At 46.8% G+C, this 13319-nt stretch overlaps 1 protein-coding gene across 1 annotated transcript in view; it reads right to left on the reverse strand.

Annotated features, from left to right (window-relative positions):
- The window catches only part of suco (SUN domain containing ossification factor), a 34453-nt gene that overhangs the window by 12108 nt on the left and 9026 nt on the right, over positions 1-13319 (reverse strand). Inside the window, 9 exon segments of the mRNA XM_068592843.1 lie at positions 156-263; positions 364-431; positions 572-699; positions 1084-1195; positions 2614-2791; positions 3136-3276; positions 3994-4316; positions 4704-4805; positions 5844-5958. Coding sequence (XP_068448944.1) covers positions 156-263; positions 364-431; positions 572-699; positions 1084-1195; positions 2614-2791; positions 3136-3276; positions 3994-4316; positions 4704-4805; positions 5844-5958 — 1275 coding nt within the window.

Genomic DNA, 13319 nt, shown 5'->3' on the forward strand with positions numbered 1-13319 from the left:
ATTGTTCTCCATTAAATCGTCATCACACGCAACAACAAAAGATGCTCAGAGCTGCACAGCCCAACACTTGCTTTCTGTTCGACCCACAACTTCCAGAAGAGAACACGTTAATCCATTTCTTAACGCGGGTTTGAAGTGGAACCGCGTGCGTTTACCTGTCGCTGATGGAAACCAGGAAGTCTTTAGGCGTCGACGAGAAGAGCTCGAAGTTAGCGATGTCCAGCTGCTTGACTTGAATGGGCTCACAGAGCTCGATCACAAACCTGCAGGAAAAACAGAGAACGTTCAGGGAAAGACGACACAATCAGATCTACAATCTGTGTATATGTGTGTGTGTGTGTGTGTGTGTGTGTGTCAGCTCACCAGATTTTGTTGCTGCAAGGATTTAGCATGTAAAGGTCCATATTCTCCATGAGAATAGCTGAAGTGCTCTGAATACGAGACGGAAGAAGAGAGGAAATTAAATACAAGATACTCTATGAATCCCTCAAGGGGAAATAGTTTATGAGCCTCAAAGGTGCCGGTAGCACGGTGTGTGTCCTCCGTGTGCGAGGCGTTTTGCGTGCGTCACCTTGGCCTCGTTGTTGGCGGAGAGGATCTTGGCGCCGCACTCCACGGAGGCGTAGTTGTTCTTGAAGTTCTTCTGGACCTTCTTCACCGGGTGCGAGCTGCCGCTGGTGGAGGTGTGGAGGGACTGACCTGGACAAGAGGGGGAGCGGCGTCAGGGAGAAAAGGAAGAAAGTGGAGCGTAAACCCCCGAGAGGGAAACGAGCAGAGAGGGTTACGCAACACACACGGTCCGCTGACCGAGAGAGAGAGATGGTGAGCGAGACGGACAGGAAGAGAGCACGAGGAAGGAAGCCAGAGAGAGAAGACAGAGGAAGACAATGCAGAAAAACAAGCAGTACGATGGAGATTGAAACGGGCACGTGAAGGCCTCCCTTTGTCTGCAGAGGCGACGGCGCACAAAGCGAGCTCAACGTCACTCGGCGGGGCTTCCAGCCGGACCTCCTCTGGGAAAAAACACTCACTTACAGACAGACAGTGTAGCTGCATCCCGCGTTTGTGTATCTATGAACTCACTTTTCTCCTTCTCCACCTCCATGACTTGTTTCTTCCACTCGTCGAAGGTGGGGATGTCTTCTTTGTCCGGTACGGAGGGGTCGGGCTCCCTGGCGGTGCTGCCCGGACCCGCCTGCAACACACACACACACACACACAGACGGGTGCATCACACACACTGTAGGCCTGTAAAGATCAACTGTACCCATCATTAAAACTACAATCACCGAATATCTAAATTAATCTAGTATCGCTAAATATGATTATTTGCATCAGTGAGGAACGACATGAAGTTGCAAGCTATGACCTCTAGCCTCTAACACACACACACACACACACACACACACACACACACACACACACACACACGGTAGTCAGCCAGCCCCCGGCCTCTTAGGCTTTGAGATGCACTGAGCTGTTCATAATATTTTGATGGATTATACGAGCACCCTTTTGGACCTCGCGAGCCAGTCTGAGCCCGAGAATCCACCAACTTAAGGCGGCTCGTTGTGTAAACAGCACGGCGCGTTTGTCTGGAGTCGCGTGTGGATTTAGTGGCCAGATCTCTGCTCCAAAACTCAGCGAAAGAAGAACAATATATGTACGAACATTTAAGACGCACAAGAGAATAAGTTCCTCCCCGCCAGATACGCTCGGCTTTTTTGATTATCCTTCAACCGTGAAGGAAAAGTTGACTCAGCGTTTGCGCCTTGAAACATTCAAACGCCGGCCTCTGCTAGAGGAGAGCTGTGCACGCTGAATATTTATAGCCTTCGTGGTGAATCCAGCCGGCAGCTGTGAGGAGATGTTTCGGTGGAAGGAGCGAGCGCACAAAGCCGTCACGCTGAACTCAAATGACCCTTTATAGCTCTTCATAACGCTTGAAAACAAACATTTTATAATGAATTATGGGGCCGTGTGTCATAATACTTCCCTATTACTGCAGTAATAACACACACACGTTACATTTTAATATGTTCATGCTGCATCATTATAACGTTATAATGTATTATAATGCAATTACAAGCTACTCAACGTGGTACTAGTTGACTTTAATTAAGTAAAAATACATTTTGCATGATTTATATTCATTTTACTTGACTGACCACTAACTTATATTCACATTATAAATCAGTATAAAGTTGAATACTTTTGAGTCATTATACAATCATTTATAATGCGCTATGATAATTGTTATACATTCATAAGTGCTTATAACTGATTATTCAGTGCTGTAATTACATAAATACACATTATAAGTGTGTTTATAACACGATATGGACGTGGGCGTCATAGATTAGTGTAGTAATATTCAGTTTTTTTGACCAGGGCGGCTCTTGCGCCACATGAACCGTGCACGTGGCCTGCGCCTCGTTCGATAACAAGAAGCAGGGGAAGTCAGACAGCTGTGATATTTTAAATGTTCCCCGGATGCCACATTGAAACCACACTGGGACTCATTACATCAGACCTGCGTTCATGCAGAGCTCCACGTCGTTCTCCATCGAATCTATAAATATTGCAACAACACATGCGAGAAACACTGCAGACCTGCTGGTGTTGGGAAGTGTTGCTCTCCTGGTCCGAATCAGACAGCCCATCCTCCAACTGCTGCTGCTGCTGCTGCTGCTGCTGGTCCGCGTGTTCTGGAGTAGACTGGACCTCCGCTTCGGGACCAGAACTGTGGCTCTGGTCCGACCGCTGGTCCTCTATGCCGGCCTCGTCCACACTAAAGCACAGACACAGGGCCGATGAGGAGGAGCGGGAGGAGGAGTCGGACGGGAAGAGACGGCAATGAGGATGAAGAGGGTGAGAACAGAACGTACACGAGGAAAATCCATTTCAAAATCCATTCATAAGACAGAATTGACCCTTTGTTGTGAGCAGGCAGAACGATTGGAAAACAGGAAATAAAAAAATGTATATAAAAAAAAAAGCAGCAGTAAGTTGGAGAGCAAGGCCAGCGGTCGACGGTTTGCGCACAGCAGAGAGGTGTAGCTTGTACCTGGGTTACCTGTCTCTGCACTGTGATTGGCTTCCGCCGAATGGGGGGGAGGGGTTTAGAGAACTCACCTGAAGAGAGGCCTGCCAAAAGGGGAGTTTTCACAGGTTGCCAGTTTGGGGGGAACGGCCCCGCACTGTGCAACAGAGCGCTCGGCAAAGATAAAGTTGCCTACTGGGAGTTCGTCTCCTGCACTGGCAACCCGCGCCGCACTGAGGGAAAGAAAGGACATGGCGTTTACCACACCTCCTCGAGGAAGGAGAGAGGTGGAGGAGGCGGGGGAGAGGAGAGGAGACGATGGAGAGGAGAGCTGGAGGGAGAGAGTAGAGAAGGAAATAGGAGAGGGGAGGGGGGACAAAAGAGGGATGGGAAGGGAGCTCGCTGGTGTGCGCGCGCTTCTTTAAAATGTCCCGATGTTGCTTTGAGGAGGGAGTTGAAGGCAACAAGTTGCCACCGGATGGACAATTAATCTTCTTGAAGGTTCGGAGACATTCAGACCAAATCTGGGTCAAAGTTCCACGTCCACTCCGGTGATTCTCCACACATTGTCCACAAAAAACCTCCGTCACAAAGTCCACTCCGTTGTCACTGGACGCCATCGCTTCCTTGAACAGTTCCCACCAGGAGGGGCTTTGAAACATCCAAACCCGTCAGACCGACTCTCCTTTGAGCTTCTCTTTCGGCTTTGTGATCCGTCATTAACAGCCGGTGTGTAAATAATAAAATACAAACAAAATGAACCAATAAAAAAACAATAAATGTGCGATGGTGGATCGGGTTGAAATTGGCTTTAACCACCAAGAAGAGGGAACGTGTGTTTTCTTGAATTCAGATTATAATTTTCAGTTTTCCTAATGTGACGTCTCGGTGGTTAGAGCCAACTTCCGACGCCGGAGGAAGAAAAAAAGGTGAGGACGGGGGGAGCTCACCCTGTGTGGGTCGGGCCGGCGGGAGGTGAGGTAGGTGTGTTGTCGGCTTCGTCCGGGTTGGGGTGCGAGTCCGGGCCGGGTTGTGCAGCGCCGACGGCCTCCGAGGACGCCGGGAGCGCTTCTGGAGCGGAGGCCTCGGGGTCGGCCTGGTCGTGGTCCCGCCGTGCGTCCGCGGGCCCCGGCGGCGGCGGCGGGTGGTGGTGGTCCGCTTCGGCCCGGGGGTCCGGGCGGGGTTCTGGCTCAGAGGCATCCGGTACGCTCTCGGACTCCGGGGCGTCGGGCTTCGGCTCCTCCGGCGACTCGGCGTCCCGAGGATTCACAGTCTGGTGAGAGGGAAAAAAACAAAACATGGACCACCATCACACACCAGCACCATGCAAACAAGTCTGCCTAAAAATAACTAAAAAGAGATTAAAATTAAGTTAAAAACGTTTAATTTTGAACATGACAAGCGTCCGATGGATATCTTGGGTGCAGTGTCTTGTCCCATTCATGTGTAATTATTACAATAAAACACCCTTTACAAGCACGCAGTAATGGCGAATACAAATACGACATGAAACACATTCATCTCTTGCCTTTTCCTTTTTAAACATTTGCACCGTCTTGGTGCTGGAGTCTATTTTAAAGGCTCACTCCGTGTGTATTTTCCAGGCCTGCAGCAGCTGTGACAGCGTTTTAATAACCGGTGGGTGTGAGGCCGCTCTCACCTGTTCTTGGTGTACGTTGTGCGTGGCGAGCTTCTCTAGTGCCGCCCTCTCCGTCTCCAGTCCCATATCATACGACGTGTGTGTCGTCCCTTCTTCCAACACCTAGCGAGGAAAACACACGAGCAGCGTCACCGGTTACAGAGCGTTATGACGGCTTGTACTTATGTACAACCTCTTTGTATCTCAGGTTGTGAAGAGGGCTTTTGTTGCCCGACAAAAGGTTGCGTTGTGAGGCCAGAGACGGACTGACGGCAACTGTTGAACGCCTGTTTGTTGCTGCGCCATCAACAATGAGGCCCTTCTTCTTCTTGGCTCACACACACGCAGGAAAACACACTCGCTTCCCTAAATTATCATTCATTCTGACACTAATGCGGATATTAACACAAACACACACACACACGAGCTGTGGGTTTTCACATATTTAACCCAGAGTGAGCAACTCTTTTACTTTTGTTGCACGCTGCAGCGTTCGCAGCACGTGTTCAAGCGGGACGTTTCATCGTGACATGTGAACTTTGAACCCTCCACATGCGTGTGCAGCAGAGTTGTGGGTCAGAAAACGCCAGAAAAGCACACCGGCGTGTGCGTGCGTGTCGCACAAACATCCTGGTGTTTTCAGTATTCTCGCACCTCTCAAACAAATCGAATGATTGACAAGAAACAAACTATAAAACACTGAATGACCTGCTATGTATTGGTGCATAACGCATTGCATACTGAATAATATGGCAGCATGCATGTTGTAACGCACAATAAAGTGAAGTAGAAATTGTGTAACTTGGTCTGCTCTGACCTTTGACCCCAGGTCTCTGCCTCATTGCACAGAGGAGCCCGCGGTCTCGTCAACGTGGACGACAGGAGCCGCTTTCTCAGTATTTAGTTTTCATTAACGGAAAGACGCCTCTAATCTGGACGTACTGTGCGGCCGCGTTCCCTCTTTACGAGCGACACAATCCCACCAGATTATCAGTCGTAAAGAAATGTGGTGGAACGACAACAAAGACTTATGTAATGTCGTAGTAATTACGTAATGCAGAGACAGAAACAGGTCTTTATTACATAGCCGTGACGTCGCGTTGGTGGGACGGACTGATTCAGAAACATGTCAATGAAGTTAAAACCAGAGCGTGCACAGACCTCGTGCGGCGTGGCGTCCGGCTCCGGCTTCCGGGCCTCTGGGTTTCCGTCCCCCACGGACCGACCGGGGCCCGACGAGCTCTGCTCTGAACAACACACATGGTGACCGGGGTACCTGGAGAGAGGAAGGGGAAGAAGAGGACGCCGTTAACACCCGTTAAAACTGTGGAAACTATTTTGGCTTCAGACCTCTTTTTCCTCCGTGTTTGAGTCTTTTTATCGTGTTTATTGTTTGTATTTGTTCAGCAAAGTCTTTGGAAAAAAATGCATATCTGCAAAAAAAGAAAATCACTTTTAAAAAGATATGTTGATGGTAACTATGAACATCCAGCTTGATATGAGCCAGATTCCCCAAAAAAGCCTCCTGGAGCGTCAATAAGACACCTTTATGGAAAGATTAGCACCTAAAGAATCAGAATCTGCAACAAAAATCACAATAAAACAAAAGTCTTGGTCTGTTAGGAAGGAGTTTCAGTCAAAAAACTAAGAGAAATAGAAAGAAATATTTGTATTTTATGCTAACAGATTGTCTAAATGGGGCATGCTGGGACTTAAAATGGGTTTTAGTACATCACATCGTTCACAGTGAGCGCACTTCCTTTCTTTAACAACATCTTTGGACGCAGGGAAAGAGAATAGAGTGCATGAGGAAAAACACAAAGCAACGGAGAGATGAACCCAACGGAGGCAGAAAGTGAAACTTCATGTATAAATAAACAGTGTAAACAAAACACCACTGTTGGTATTGACATATTCTGCTCAAGGCAAAGTGCACTCTTTGAATCATCTCCTCCTCCACTCCCTTGTTCCTCTCTGCCCGTAAAGCTCAACAGGAACCAGGATGTTGATGCAACTCTTTCAGGTGTTGCACTCAGTGGCGCCGTGATAAAACACCTGCAGCTTCTCCTGCATGAAGCTCTCACTGGACACTCAAATACTGAGAAGTAATGAGTAGCTTTCTCATTTTATTTAAGTTTACAGGCAACACAATCAGATTTTCTGGGACATTTGAGTTAATATGTGTCTTAAAAAGGTCTTTAACTAATTTATTCAAACCTTTTTTTTGTTAATTTCAACACAACTCACTGTTTCACGTTTCATTTCAGCCTCCATATTTGTGCACAGTCACACTCAAAAGCCTCTTTTCAATGTGGGACGCCGTGCTCTTTAACGCTCGGCGTACGTCTTTAGATGATAAAGAATTAACAGGAACGTAAAGGACGAGGAGAGCTCGGTTGTCAGGTGAGTTCACAGGAACAGTGGAGTTGAAATCAGGAGAAGAATGTACATGCATGTGCAGGAAGTCTGTCTAAACACGTCCGCTGCGACGCCAACAGGGTTTTCCCCCACAAGCGATATCTACGCATCACTTCCTGGAACCTGAACGAGGAGGTCAGCGGGTGCATCTTACATTTGTTTAAACCCAGAAGGCAGCGAACTCCAGAGCGTTTTCAACACTCGCCTGCGACAACAAAGACGCAGAGCTCGGACGCAAAGAGGCCGTGTGATTCTGAAACTGGAGCCATGACTGAAAACACACGTCCTCTGGTGCTGTTGAGGCTCTTCATACCTCTTCCCCATGATGGATTAATCTAAACATAGAGGCAAGACGCCAACTCCGACACTGGAACATGGCTTTCCCTGTTGTCGTCCTCTTGGGCCCCCGTTAATGACGTCTCAATATACACATTCCCAAAAAGGGCTCCGGGGCTAGCAAGAGGGGGGCGGAGCCGTGTTGGGATGCTGTGGAGTAAACATGAGCCACATGCTCCTATAGGCGCCGGGCTAAACTTGGATCCATAGCCTTGAACTATGTTGTGGTGCGTTTCGAATGTCCGACCCTCGACCGCGAGGAAACCGTCCCGCATATCTTCCAGAAGAAGACACAAATAAAAACCACGCGACAGAGAGGAGATGCCAGCACGTCGTAAAAGGACAACATGGAGTCCTCGTAGAGCGACGCATGCATTGATGCGTGTTAGATGATACAGGCTGGATTTCATCCCTCTTTTGTTGAAAACTACTCTGACCTAAATGCTAACAGCTGCATGCTAACGTGCACTCATGACAGTGTGGATAATAATGTACCATTAGCATGTTTTACTTCTTCTTACCTTTTGGGTTTTCTATGACAAGAAAGGCCGCAGCCATGCTCGCAGCTCTGTGATGTTGCACTCTGAGCTAAATGCTAATGGCAGCATGCTAACGTGCACACAAGGAGAATTTTGGTACGCTTATGTTTTGCAGGTATGAGTGCACGCTCTTAGTGTCGCTAAACTATGCTAATTAGCACGAAACCCACACAGAGGCTGATGGGAATGTCATTTTTCTTTGCATGTATGGTCATAAACAAAAGCTCTGGACATGTTTTAAATTTGACCTCATGATGGCTCCATGGGTGAAGTTGCCACTTTAAGTTGCTGACAGGAAAGCATCGTTAGTGTGCATCCTTGTTTGCACGATCCATCAAAGCCTTTTAGAATACATCGACTGACGTCTTTTGCATGGGACGCCACGGAGCCTTTGAACTGCTTTACATATTATTTTTCTCTCATGGGTCTAAGTATTTGCAAAGTGTTGATGTGCATAATTTCATGCATCAAGGCCTCTTTGTTCCGCATAGTCACTGTAACAAACTGTGACTGTTTCACAGTCTAGTTTCAGATAAGGACCTGGAAGGCTTCACTTTAACGCTGCATATAAATCACTAAATTCTCAAAATGTTGTTAAATATCTTCCTTATTGTATATTTACAGCTGTAATCAATATTGAAGAGTCAAAACTGAAGCAATGGAATTCTTTCATTACCAATCTGTTTGTGTTCGCATACTTTGCTTATCACTTTAAATACAAGTGTGCTTTTTAATCTCCCGGATAAGGACGTTTTGCTCGAGCAAATACAGAACGGGAGACAAACAGACGGCGCAGGACGAACACGTCGCAGAGTAAACAATCGGGTGTAAACGTCCGTGACGACGTCAGATGCAAAACAACGAGTCACTGAATCAATGTTTGACTGGACGCTGCCAAGTCAGAGCGATGAAAACACGTGGAGCGATTCAAGACCGCAGAGGCCTCCCTGTGTATTTACAGAACCAAGCCCACGCCACGAGACAAGTGGGAACGCCACCGACACACACACACACACACACGCACGCACACACACACACATACCTGAGTGTTGACATTCCTTCAACAGATGGAAAAAAAGGTGAAGCAAAGAAGAAGGCAGCAGAAGAAGGCAGAAGAAACAAGGTGAAGAAGAAGAAGAAGGTGAAGAAGAAGGTGAAGAAGAAGAAGAAACAAGGTGAAGAAGAAGAAGAAGAAACAAGGTGAAGAAGAAGAAGAAGAAACAAGGTGAAGAAGAAGAAGAAACAAGGTGAAGAAGAAGAAACAAGGTGGAGAAGAAGAAACAAGGTGGAGAAGAAGAAGTAGAAGAAATAAGGTGGAGAAGAAGAAGAAATAAGGTGGAGAAGAAGAAGTAGAAGAAATAAGGTGGAGAAGAAGAAGAAACAAGGTGGAGAAGAAGAACAAGACACCAGGTGGAGAAAGAAGAGGACGAGAAAGAAGAGGACGAGGAGGAGGAGAACAAGAAGAAACAAGGTGAAGAAGAAGACACCAGGTGGAAAAGGAAGAGGAGTAAGAGGAGGAGGAGGAGAAGGAGAAGAAACCAGGTGGAGAAGGAAGAGGAGAAGGAGGAGGAGGAGGAGAAGGAGAAGAAACCAGGTGGAGAAGGAAGAGGAGAAGGAGGAGGAAGAGGAGGAGAAGAAGAAACAAGGTGAAGAAGAAGACACCAGGTGGAGAAGAGGGCTGCTTTATGGCACCGTGACCTACTTTATAATAGAAGCTGTTACGCAACAGAGTGCAGTGGGAGTCGAGGGGGGATGGAGACTTTGACCCACAAACGGAGAACTGAAACGCACAAAGACCACCGGACACACAAAAAGCTCCAGAGAGCCGAACACTGTACTTAAAAAAATTCCAGTCGCGGGTCAAAGCCGAGCTAACGACGGAAGAGCCGGAGGCGGGACTAATGAGTCGGCAGCTCGCTGCTCTCTCTCTGCTCCACTTCCTGTCCCACCGCAGACGCACCTGGAGGGGGGTGAAGGGAGCTTTTCAGGTTTTTAACTCCTCTCTGGCGGCACAATCGTTTCGTGGTATCAGTTCCACCGTCTCGTCGCCCGAGGACATGAGGGATGCACTCCTTCGTGGAAGAGGACTTCCATTCATGCTCACTTCTTTCGGCGGGATGAAAACTTATTTTTGTAGCAGAGGTTCTTAGAGAAAAGGCAGAAGGTTTTGTTTAGCATCGAGCTGTGAAGTAATTGACCGCTGTAGTCAAGGTGTTGTATATTATTAGTATTATGTGCACGACACAAATATAAAAGATATCAATCGTAGAGATACAACAACGGGCCACAATTCCTTCTGAAACATCTATTTTCAGGTTGCTGTGAAAAGAAAAAAAAAAGTTTCTCAACAAAAAAAACCCAACATTTCACAAGATTCTGTTAGTCATTAACTTTGCAGGATATTTTTTGGGTGCGTAAGCACAGGTGTGTGGGATTGGTTTGCAGAACCGGGGAGCATCCAAGAGGTGATGACATCATACGATGACATCAGACAGGTGCATAAACACGTCCATACCCGATAAAACCTACTGCTCTACTTTCTTTTTTTCCTCATGTTTAATCTTCTAAAACGTGAAGATTTTGGCCGTATCGTCTGGCTAAAAGATGGCACCACGTGAATGCACGACACTTTGTTTGTCACGCGTTTGTTGTGTTGCAAGTGGGCTCCAAACTTGTGTTGCATTAGCAGCGGTGAATTATCTCTTTGAAGAAACAACAGTAGCTTTTTTTTTTTTTTTTTTTTTTTAAAAAAAGCAGGAGCGCAGCTTTGCACCGATTGCACACAGACACAAAGCGTCTCCGCCGGTTCCCAACAGCCAAATCCTCTTGTTATTTCCTGTTGGCTTTAGGACCATTCAGAGCCGGAGAGAGACCCGGTTTAAATCAACCGACGGACTGTTGACACAGACTGCAGAGACAACAGAGCCGACGGGCTGAAGAGAGATTCATCTGTCAAACGTGATGCACGCAAACACAAAGTTTCCAGAGGCGTCGAGCGTGACAACATGTGTGAACTTGTGTCGTTCCCTCTCCATCATCATCATCATCATCATCATCACCCTTTATTCTCTCTGTTGACTCTTTACTGTTTGAGTAGATCGAGAGAGCTTTCTCGTAGCATGACACAGCAACACAGAGCACACAGAAATAACCTGGGACAGATTAGCTGCTGCCTTTCCTTCTGCTGGCCTAAATCTCAAAACAGCTTCACACACACACACACACACACACACTTGAACCGACACCACGTGATGGACGCTAAGTCCTTCCTTAATTGTCTTAAATTACTAAAACTTGGTCACCAGGTCGACTGCTGCGTCAGAAAATAGAGACCACGATACATGAAGAGGGAAAATGAGTTGATCAAATCCACATTATGTCGCTGTTCTTCATTTTAGGAACTTGAACAGTGCGTCTTGTCCTCAAGCTTTCCAGCGTCTTGTGATGTTTTCCCGCTGAAGAGCGGATTGTTCTTGATAGGCGAGATGGGTCGATGACGTCGTGAGTCCGTTCAGGTTTTTTTTTTTGTATAAACTGATGCGTCAACTCACCAAAGCTGAATCATATGCTTTGTGAGAGCAAACACAACCACACACACACACACACACACACACACGGCCAAATACATCCTGCTGTTTTCTCACAGAGCATCATCTCTGATAATAAATCCTGTAAGCAGGCAGAGAGTTCATATTCAACCAACGGATCGTACCACTCAAAAATTAAAAAAGGGAGCAAATATAACTTTTACAGATCCCATAGATCCACATTAGCAGATAAATATTGTTTTTGTTCGTTAATTATTTTCGCCATAGCCCCAGAAAATCATTCCAGCTGCTCTGAAGTCTGTAAACAACCATCAAAAGCTCTAAATGTTGTCCGTTTGAACCACGACAACGCTCCGTTTACCTCCAGAGCGGCCACAAAGGGGTTCAAGGGGAAGAGAGAGAATCCAGGACCCACGTGGGGCAGAGAGGTGCATTGTGGGGCAGAAAGGCTTCGGCAGGAGAGGAAAAAAAAAAAAAAGTAGGCCAGCGCATCTGCCGGGCAGACGAAAACATGCCGTCATCGCTCGGAGGAAACGGCGAGGGCGGAGCGTCGGAGAGAGAAGCCTTTAGAGCCGAGCTCACATGTGCGTTGGGATTTTCCTCCACGTCCAGAGCGGTGAAACAACGCGGAGCAGCAGTTTGTTTTTAAAGCCGCTGATCCTCTGTAATCCTCTCTACTGGTGCATCATCGGGGGGGCAGCTGGGACACTGTGGATGAACTGGTGAACAGCTTCTCAACCGGACCCGACCGGCGTTTCCGATTGCTCGCCAGATAGACGCCGACTTCACAGCAACACGTTATTTTTTTTTATCATCAATGAATTAACAGGGCTCTGTTGTAAATGTACCCTTTTTTAATTTGTGTATTCATAGTATCGCACTGTGTTGATTGTGATGCAGAAGTCAGACGACCTATTTGGCAATAAACCTACAAATCTGAACGTGTCATGGTACATTTTTCCTATCACAAGGAGACAGTCAGTGTTTTTGGCACCTTATTCGTAGTTTTTGACCCCCGGCTCATCGGTCATTATTATGCCATCGAGAAACATCGAGTTTAAAAATCACAAACAGTAAATCTTCGCAGGCAAAATGAGTATTTTAGTTCATCGTACAGGGATGAAAAGAGCAATTCAAGACCTCGGATGCCCCTTGTTTACAGAGCCTGGGGTAAAAACAAAGACAACACTGTGAAACAACCATCACCAACTAATTTAACATGGTTAAAGGACATAAAGAGCCGTTCATCAAAGCCTGTTTGTATCCTATATTGTGGCTCTAGTCTTGTGCTTTCCTTATACTTCTTTCCTGTAAACTCAAAACTTCAACGACCAGATGTTTCTGACCAGAAGTCCGCTTTAGAAATAAAGATCTGACCACTTTTCCTCATCCATTTACCGGCCAGGAGAGATTACTACCAACTACTGGGGAAAAAACATTTTTAACCAGCCAATTAATGATCAATAACTAAGTGGTTCGAGCATCTTAAGCACAGCTTAAGCCATCAAGCTCATCAATACCACGGAGAAGCTTGGGGGTTCGAGCGACTTCACCGACTGGTATGTCACGTTTAAACGTGAAAGGGATATATCCAAGGAATAGGATGTTTTCTACGTCGCTGCTGGAAACCCATTAGCCCGCTAATAGCCGCCGCTAATGGGATTGGAGTGGTGTTTGTGTTGGCGAAGTGGACCGTCTGAAATAATTGCCAGCGAGCTTAAAATATCAATCCACCACCTGCATTTAAAAAAAGGGGAATAAATGAGTTGAAGTGAGTGACAATATTGGCGTGGATG

The sequence above is a fragment of the Clinocottus analis genome, unplaced genomic scaffold (assembly GCF_023055335.1).
Source record: "Clinocottus analis isolate CAN_PGR_092001 unplaced genomic scaffold, fCliAna1.0.p SCAF_28, whole genome shotgun sequence".
Classification (NCBI taxonomy): Eukaryota; Metazoa; Chordata; class Actinopteri; order Perciformes; family Cottidae; genus Clinocottus; species Clinocottus analis.